This window comes from Saccostrea cucullata, unplaced genomic scaffold, assembly GCF_032062105.1.
Source record: "Saccostrea cucullata isolate Sc308-1 unplaced genomic scaffold, CSIRO_AGI_Scuc_v1 ctg9106, whole genome shotgun sequence".
In the NCBI taxonomy this organism is placed as follows: Eukaryota; Metazoa; Mollusca; class Bivalvia; order Ostreida; family Ostreidae; genus Saccostrea; species Saccostrea cuccullata.
The window spans coordinates 12,561-22,822 of NW_026925285.1; the positions used below are offsets into that span (position 1 = coordinate 12,561).

A 10,262-nucleotide genomic window follows, 5' to 3' on the forward strand; every position below is an offset into this window, starting at 1 on the left:
TCTTTCATTGGCAGATAATGTTCTGATCTTTAAATCTGTCCAAAAATTTATTGTAGCTACAAAAAGATTCATGTGATCAGTTTTCCCTATAGTAAATATTCACTACTCCATCTCTCTTGGGTATGTTACATCCTGTCAACTGCATGTAGCAAGCGTCGTTCATTTTTTTCTTCTTCATTATATCCCCAATCTTTTATTGTTATATTTCCCAAAATAGTATTTATATTTGTAACTGCACCTGTAGTTATTCTTTAATTATCTTCTACTTTATGTCAACCACTTTCTTTTGTTTGTTTTTTTTTCTTCACATACATATTGTACATCTTTAAGATTCCTTCTGTGTAATTAGAACGTGTTTCATTTGTGTAATTTAACATGATTTCATATTCAATATGTATGTCAATCTCAAATATTGTTGTAATACAGCTCAAAACCGTGTTATGTAACTATCTAATAAGGGTCTGTCATCTTTATCATTAATAATTAGGAAACGGATTAGTATAAGTTTTTGAAACTTGTTTCCGAATCCTTTTTGATCTTTGTACTTCTTGCCTGTATTTCTTGCTTGTCATGTTCAAATAAAATATGGTTTAAACTATTCAAGCAAGATTAAAATCTTTATTTTTTCCCATATTTTATACAATAATTCAGATGCCCTAAAATATGGAATATAAACATTTTTATAATTATGTTTTGTCAATGCCTGATCAAGCTCAAAAGTCCATTTGGGACGTTAGTTCTAACTTTCAAATTAAAGGCATGAATAATTTTTCTATCAAGTATATTTTTGAAACATGTACACGTAAAAAAACATGGGGATCAATATGCGTCTTTTAACTCTACAGAAAAATCAATGTAACCATTTTGCACTAATTAGGTTTGACATATAAATCAGTTCCTTAAATATTTGTTTTAGCTGTTTTTTTTAAACATAGTATTTTTTTCTATCATAAATAGTGACATAAAAAAAATCTGACCAAAAAAAAATTCAAATCACTCTGCATAGTCATTTATTTGACCTTTCTGCACTCAAAATATTTTGTGTTAAAAACTCGAGATGTCCGTACCTATAAAAAAACTTTAACCTTGGCTTAACAATAAGTGCTGAGGCTTTCATCCTTCACAAATATTATCCTTGTCAAAATAATTTTCATTGGATACCAAGAACTTTGACTCTCTGGCCTTGGAGTTTGACCTACTTGAAAAATAAATTCTTGACCATAAAATTTGAAGGGATAGGACTAGGACATACACACATCACAAATTTCATTCTTGTGACAGGACCTTTAATTTGACACAAGAACCTTGGTCCTGAATTTTGAGTTTGACCTACTTTTTACGAACTTTGACCTTGGCCATAACTATTAAACCGTAGAGGCTTGAGCTTTCATATGTCACATGTGTAATTCTTGTGACAAAACCTTTCATTTGATATCAATAGTCTTGACCGCTTGACTTTAACCAAATGTAACGTTTGAACTGTAAAGACCAGCGCTATCATACTTCCCATAAGTAATCTTTGAGACAAGACCTTTCTTTAGAAACCAACAATCTTGACCCAGAGTTTGACCTATCTTATAAAATGTTAACTTTGGCCAAAACCGTATAAAAGGTGTAGCTAGCGTTTTATATTTCGCATTTGTATTTTTTGTGAAAAGACCTCACTTTTGGTACCAACATATTTGATCTGCATTTGAAAAAGCTTAACCTTGGCTATGTTGCCATACGGGGACATCAGTGTTTCATAAACACATTTTTGTATTATTATGTAAAAAAATCAAGACTCATTATAAAATCTTTGGAAATTTACAACGGATAATATATATAAAATATAATAAAGTGCTTTTGAGTTAGAGCTGTAATTGTTTTTAGGTCTATAGCAATAACTTTATATAAGCAACATCTTCACAGAAAAAAAACATAAGGTCAATCACTATATTCCAGATACATAGATGTCATCACTTTATGAATCACTTATTTATTTCAATAGACTATCTTGTTGTATAGTGAATATTTTTATAAAATATTGTATATTGCATATCAGTTAAATAATAAAAAAAAATAATGAATGAAACTCTCCCCAAATACTTTTTCACCAGTGGAAAAATTTAATCTACCCTATACATTAAACAGATATTTTTAAAAGTTGTGGTATTTTTTACATTAAAGCATTAAAAGTGCAGCGAAATTCTCATACACTTTTTCTCCACAACGAAAACTAACTGTGGGAAAATATGTCGTGTTTTAATTCTTGATGAGAACTCATAATAAATCGCCTAATACTATGCAATATATAATTCATTTCTATTTATATACTTGTTTAAAACATTGCCTTTTTTGAAATGTTACATCCGGCCAGTATGGAACAAGAGGTGTCTGTATTTGACAGGTTTGACCATACATATTGTATCAAAAGTACTCGATACAAATAACTCCTCAGTGCTTGTAAATGTGGTTAAGGAAAATCTTATTTTAAATAATTTTTTCTTACTCTTACGTAAAAACAACAAACTGGATCTATTTACATGCACATAGCTGGTAGGTTTATGTATCAGTTCTATAGGGGGTGGAAAATTGTCTTATTGTCTGCACTGAAATTAAATTATAAGGAATGAAGCTAATTTAAACTTATATTATACGATATAACAAAACTTGGGGCAGTTTACGCTTAAAAGTTGAAACAAGCTCCATTCCTTAAATGTCTTTTATTTATTTATAACTTTAGAATTTTCCTGTCTTTTTTCTACTTAAAATTAAATATCTATATCAGGAATGTTACTTTTCTGAGATAATTCCTTTAGTATTGTTTCTGATATCAATAAGATGTTCAAACACATGTCTTCGCAGTTGAGCGATCAGCTATGGAAACTCATTAGGCGCAACTTATGTGCAAAAAGAGGGTTATAAGAGGGTTACTGAAGTACCTCAGCAGATGATCTTATAAAATATCAATTCTTCCATTCTTATAAAGCTACTACCATTTGAATGCTATTAAATTTTCTGACTCTTATGTAAAAACAACATTTAAAATTGTTAATGAGTTTTTATCATCATAACAGTCTCTTTTATCTCTGTACCATCCCTAAGTAGCGGAAACCATGGATAATGCCAATCTTCCGGGGACCACGGACCGTTCAGGAAGGCGTAGTGGCATTTGTTAAACCACCAACCCCCTCTTATGTTAGTTAAAGCAGCCCAATTACCAGCACTCCACCCGTCATTATCTCTGTCTGGGGTACTGAAGGCCATCCCAAACAGATTTGTGTCAGACATTCCTGTGTTCAACATCATGCTGTCACCTGTAATTAAGGACAAAATATTGAACACCACAAATCAAATGATTCCTATTTACGAGCTTTATAGTTATAGCAAATCACATGCTTTATTCTATATTGTGCACATTTCATTTACTAGTTTGAATCGTATTGTCAAAATTGAATCAAAGTACTGAAAGCACTCATGGGAGTTGAACGTGGTGTTAAATAAAATCTTTGATCGGGAGGTTAAGTGAGTGAACAATATTATTATTTCAAATACAGACAGCTGTTTCAGATTTTTTGCAAAAATCTTGAGAAAGACATTCAGAGACATTGAATAGCAAAAAAATGCAGGGGCCATATTGTTGCCTGCGTACATTAGTCCTTTTTTTTTTATACCCCCTGCTTGAAAAGCGGGAGGGTAAATATTAATCTGGATTTCCGTCTATCTGTTTGTAACGCTTTAGGTATACCCATCTCTTATCTGCAACTCCTCTTACACCACTGAACGAAATTTTCATAGAATCTTTATTACATATTGCCGTTGTGCACCTTCTATTACTTCTTTCATCCTATACATATTTTGGGTTTCCCATTGCAAAACATGAACACTGCCATTATAATCATATTAGAGGTCGGTTGATCATTTATATAATTCACTGCTCACAGTCTTCAAATTTGTAAGATATTTTTTCTTGGCACCTTTACCCATGTGCTATGAAAATTTCAGTTTCGCAGGAATAATATCAATGTTGATAAAATGTGGATTTTAACACAGCATCCTTTTAAGAGTTAACAGGTTTGTTATATAAAACTTCTCTGTGAATATAAATGTATTTCAATTACAGGCACATTATACATTATACATGGAGTACGTCAGAACAGAATTAATCTTTTTTAATATTTGTGAAGAAAAAAAAACAATACCAAGTTTAAAACAAATATTTAATGACCAAACATAAAAATTGTGGTATATGTGAGAGTTTGTGTGCGTACGAGTTATCTGGTATGTAAATGAGGTTTTCCTTTTATTAAAAAAAACTTCATTTTGTTGTTTTTTCGCAATGATTTTACGAAAAACACCAGTGTCCCTTTTTTGGTTTTAACATTTAAAATAGAGTACTACATTTACCGCTTTTGGCAGGTGATACTGCTGATTTAGTAATAAATACGCATGTTTCCTAAAGTTTTTATGCATTAATGAATTCATTTAATCCAAGAAAATGTTCATGAAAAGTTTGAATAAATTCTGTGCACCGGTAAAAAAGAAATTCCTAAAAATCCGGGACCGTCGGGCGTCGGAACGACTAAATTTACCGCTTGCCGTTAGTATGTAGAGTTGTCGATCGTATCTTTTTCAGTGAATGACGCCACACAAAAAATGAGTTCCATTACGAAAAACTTTTGAGGCTCTTTATAATTTAGTTTTACTTTGAACGAAATCTATTATTCAAAATAAGATTACTTTATCATTATTACATTTATTTACATTTCAAATTATGAAAATTAGATCAATTCAGGAGAAAATGACATGAACTATTTGTGGCGGATGTTTATGCATGTTTTCTGTTGAATATCATCGTAGTAAATCAGCCGACACAGTAGCCTCGCTTTCGGCTCTATATAATCAACACAAATTACTGCACATGTTAAATACGTGATGACCATGGGATATTGAATATAGTTCAACTCCCAAAAATGAGTCGGTTGATTACTCATAACAAGCACAGGTATTCAACAAAAATAAAATTAAATCGACTGTTAATTAATGAGAAACAAACAATTACTTTTATATATACATGTACTCTCTGTTTTCTCCTACTAAGATCCGGAACTAAATTGTTACGTTCATAAATTGTAGGACTAAAACGCCTTTTTCTTTCTTTAAGTTCTCACACTCGCATAGTTTTAACTACACCTCAAGTATATCGTGGTCAAAAGTATATAGCGGTATACATGTTACAAATGTTGTGCAATAGGTATAAATCATTGTTTTTGATCATGTAAATTGATTTCCAAATAAAAAAAAGAAACTCAAACATATCTTTTATACAATTTTAAATATCATTATTATGTTAATATATCTTTTATAGTAATTAAAATTTTGAATTCATGTTTTAAAAACTATTCACTCATTGTAAGGCCTGTTTATTGACAAAACTATCAAAGATGAATGATATTACCCTCCTTCACACTTTACCACACAGAAACATAACTAACCTATCCAATGTACAACTAGTCTGTTAAATAATTGACATCTCACCTAGTGTTCCTGTGGTCGGTCCATTCAGGTAAAGTCTGTAGTTGTCTGCCTCGTTGGATATGGAGAATTCCCCGTACTGTTGGTATAGAGTGGTTCCATTGGTAAGTGTAATGGACAAGTACAGAGACGGCTTCTGATTGGTTAACAGATAAATGACGTCATTTCCTTAAAATAAAATAGAGATATTGATAAAGTAAATCTTTAATAGAAACAATAGGTAACTGATTTTAAAAAATGGCTATTGACATGTACATGCATCTCATATATTTGAACAAGTACAAAATATCCTTCCAAGTCGAAACGATAAAAGAAATTTAAGATATTTTCATAAGGTCAAATTTTTATGGTTTGAGGAAAACGATATTGATTGGCGGGGATTTGAATTCGTGGTTGGAAAATGCTTAGTAGTAATGCATATGATTTTATACATTTTGACATGGTCATTTCATTTCATTTCATTTTATTCAGATAAAATATCACAGAATGTCATGATTCACAAATTAAAACAATACAGACTAGCATACTACTTGAATAAAAAACACACACATTATCTCATCACTATGCTACTTAAAGAAGTTATAATTTAACATATACATGTAAGTATTGATTATTTAATAAATTGCATGACATACAGATGATAGATATTACCTAAGGATAGCCCATAAAACCTTATTAAAAAGCTTATTTCCAATGGGGTCCTCAAATAACAGCCATGTTAGTAAACAAAAAATAACAGAATTACATAAACATTGGAATTTAGGCGGGAACTTTTATGAGTATAGCATAATGCTTTGAAAAATGACATGTTTACAGTAGCACATTTTATCTTTATAATTATCACAAAATGGTTATCATACTAAAATAGTCAATAAACGATAAAATTAGTCAAGCTTTTTATGTAGTGACACTAGCATTTGTAGATAAAAAAGATTTTACAGCTTTCTTTAAACTTTGTTTTGTTTTCACATCTTTGATCTCCAGTGGCAATGTATTCCAATCTTTGATAGCATTATAAAAAAACGTGAAGACTCTTTCCCTTTTATCTTTGGTATAATAAAATTTTTATTTGTGGCACTTCTTGTGATATTAATATTTAATACAAAATGATAATGGAGGTAAGCTGGTGCATTACCATGATATACATTAAATACATGATTTAATCTTAATTGTTAAGCTCTATCCTCCACTCTTAACATATTTAGAGAGTTTAAAATATTGTTAGAGATACTCTCTCTCTTGGACTAAGGTTTAAAATGAACGGTACTACTGTATTCTGGGTTACTTGTAATCTGTGTTTAAGTTGCTTGTTTATTCCACAATACCAAGAAGAACTGGCATAGTACTAGTAACATTGTATCAGGGCAGAACATAGGGTCTTTCTAGACTTTGTTCTAAGACAGGATGCATTTCTATATAAAAACTTAAGTCTAGCATTAACTTTTTGTATGATACTTAAAACAATATTTTCACATGAAAGAAACTTGTCAATACAGATTCCTAAATATTTGACACTGTCAGAACCTATAATAATGTGACCATTACACACAGTTTTAATATCTGAGATACTTTTAAGCTTTCTTGGAGGACCAAATAAAATAGATTCTGTCTTACCTAGATGGAGTGACAATCTATTGTCTACTAACCAAGAAGAACATTTGTCAAGAACAATACCCAGTTTCTGAGCAATAATAACAGGATCTCTGTGTGCATAAAAAATGGCACTGTCATCCGCCTATAAAATTAATTTATAGTCATCATCAATAATGACAGTCATATCGTTGACATATATTAAAAATAAAAGAGGTCCCAAGATGCTGCCTTGAGGAACACCACAATTTACAGTACTAAAGTCTGATGAAGTATTGTTGACATGAACTAGTTGTTGTCTACAAGACAGATAAGATTTAAACCACTCAGTGGATACAACTCCTAAAACTTTAAACTTATCACATAAAATTGTATGGTCGACAGTGTAAGCTTTTCGTAAATCCAACATTACCATACCTGTAAAAAGCCCTTTGGATGTATTACTTTTAATAAAATCTAACATATGTATTAAACAAGTATTTGTTGAAAATGTGTTTATAAAACCTGATTGGTAAGAATACAACAAGTGGTTATTGTTTAAAAAAAAAACTAAAAGTTAAACATGGACACATTTTTCCGAAATCTTTGAAACTTTACATAATATACTGACTGGCCTATAATTTCCCACTTCAAGGGAATTTCCTTTCTTGAACAGAGGCTTGACTCCTGCCATTTTAAAATCATCTGGTACAGTACCGGGGTTATAGATTTGTTTACAATGGACATATAAGGTTCTTTAAAATAAAAAGCACCATCTTTTAAAAAACCTTACTGGTATATTATCTAAACCAGTACTTCATTAACATTCAAACTTTTTAGTTCTTTGTATATAAAATCTTCAGACACAGGTTGAAGTACAAAAGTTTTGTTTTCTATGTTTTTATCTTCATACAACTGTCTAAAAACCTTTGAGGTGACAGAAAACATATATGAAGGACCAGGTAATTTGCTTACAAGTTTTAATGCAATAGTTGTAAAAAAAAACAGTTAAAATAATCTGCCAAAGTTTTACCTTCATGTTGTATTTTATCATCTATGTTTAAAACAATATTTTCACTACTTTTTTTGTTTATATTTGTATCCTATGTTCTTGAGTTGTTGCCACAATTTTTTTTAATGTTTTGGTCTCTCCGTAACTCGAAAACCATAACATTTAATCTATCACGAAAATTATAAATTATAAAATATATCACTACATCGAGTTTCTTATAGATTCAAAACAAGGATACAACTTTTTAAAAATAAAGAAAACAAAAATGACTTTACCCAACCAATAAGACGAATTCACAGAACCAAATCCCTCCTTGTACTCCTGCCAAGTTCTGTCAAAATCGGTTGATCCGTCAACACGCCTCTGTATAACCTAGAAGTATGAAGAATTGTTTTTGAAATTGGTCGAACAAATCTTCATATCTTTTATCAGTTATTTTTCCATGCACTAATAGGTTAAATAATTATTAAACTGACCGTCCATCCTCCACCCTTGGTGGTCATATCACACTGGACATTGACTGACCATTGGTTGTTACAGGGATAAATAGTGTAAACAGCAGACATTGTATGACCATCAGCAAGCAAAGCTTTACAATTCAATGGATGTTTACATCCTAAAAATTTAAATAACAGAAAAATAATTAAAGAAAAAAAAACTTGAAATAATAATATTCATATTCATGAATAAGTACCTAATTCATTCCTTTTAATCTCTAGAATCCCAAAGAGGTATGTTCCATCTTTTTATGTAAGGCAACGTCAAATGATAATTTTTTTCAGATTTCAATGAATAATAAGACATTCTAAACAAATTTTATTTGTTATTGTTGAAGAGAAAATGTTGAAAGAGATTACTGTTTTGAGTAAATATTATTTCCTATCCTCATTTTTTAAAATATGCCTTATGCATTCAGGAATCGGTGAAAAGGCTGTAACTTTTAATATCTATTTTTTCTCTTATCATGCCGTAAGTCTCATCATAAGTTTCATATCCAGTGGCTGCAAATTATCTTATGCAAAGCTTATCATTAAAATGATTTGATGCTTTATCTGTTTAGAGTAAAAATAAATTCCCTATTGTCAATTTTATATACTTCTTATGCATAGAGCAGTAGATATAAAAGGTGTTACTTTTATATTTATTATTTCTTTAAAGTTTAACATCACGTTTATATTACCCAGTAGCCGCCACACATTTTAACTAGTTTTGTATGTACGGGTTTTACTGTAATTAAAATGCAATACCTTCTGATTCCGAGCTGTAGTATTTCCATCCTACTTGAATTTCTGTTGAATTATCTGGCTGACATCCCGAGTAAACGCGACATTTCTTTGTGTGCAAATTGACGCCAAAATACCTACATTCTGGACCACACACAGCTGCACACATAGTTATGGAATAAGCGTCATACTCTGCCAAAAGATTGTCACGAATAAAAACATCGTCTTTATTTAGTTGAGCGATATATAGCTTAGACACTGATTCGGAAAGTATAATTGAAACAACAAACAGTGCCCAGAACAATCCCCTGTAATAGTAATTATACAACATTATTATTTCTCATCTTTTTGAGTGGTCATAAGCGGTTTAATTTTACACTATTTAAGTTATTTGTAAACGAATTTTTTATTAATCCCTAATCTGATTGGATACACTTGTTAACGGTAATCGAAAAAAAGGTGGATCTAATTAATTTAATGGCTTCACATCACATGAGTGGTTGTAATAAATTTAACATTTTTTCATAAATAACATTTGTTTTACATTCTGAAAACACATAACATTCTAATACCGGTATATGTAATTTGCAATATTGACCAAAATTACGTTAGAAACTCTTGGTAATAGATCATGAAGTACAACTTAATTATTCTGTTTGGGGTTATGGAACCTTGTTTTCTTTGAATTTCAGATTCTCGTGCAGGAATTTCTGGCTAACAGCAAAGAAAAAAAAGTAAAATACATTTTCTAATGTCTTTTTTTGAGATAAAACTACAAATAAAGTAATAGAATACTGTCCCCATAAAACATTTTGCTCAGAACGTGCTTTTTCGCTGCCTGTTGCTTAACAATATACCTGGGAATACTGAGATTTATTACTCGTTGTTTTTTAATGGAATTAAAGATCAGGTTAAAATGTGAATATAAGGAATTCCCGACT

At 30.6% G+C, this 10,262-nt stretch overlaps 1 protein-coding gene across 1 annotated transcript; it reads right to left on the reverse strand.

Moving 5' to 3' along the window:
* Positions 1-2,367: 2,367 nt before the first annotated feature.
* Positions 2,368-9,660, reverse strand: LOC134268509 (ryncolin-4-like). Its single transcript, XM_062750777.1, has 5 exons — positions 9,346-9,660; positions 8,575-8,714; positions 8,374-8,470; positions 5,521-5,685; positions 2,368-3,299 (listed from the first exon to the last, which is right to left on the reverse strand). Exons 1-5 carry the CDS (start codon positions 9,650-9,652, stop codon positions 3,034-3,036), a joined length of 975 nt encoding a protein of 324 aa, XP_062606761.1. The 5' UTR covers positions 9,653-9,660; the 3' UTR covers positions 2,368-3,033.
* Positions 9,661-10,262: the final 602 nt, after the last annotated feature.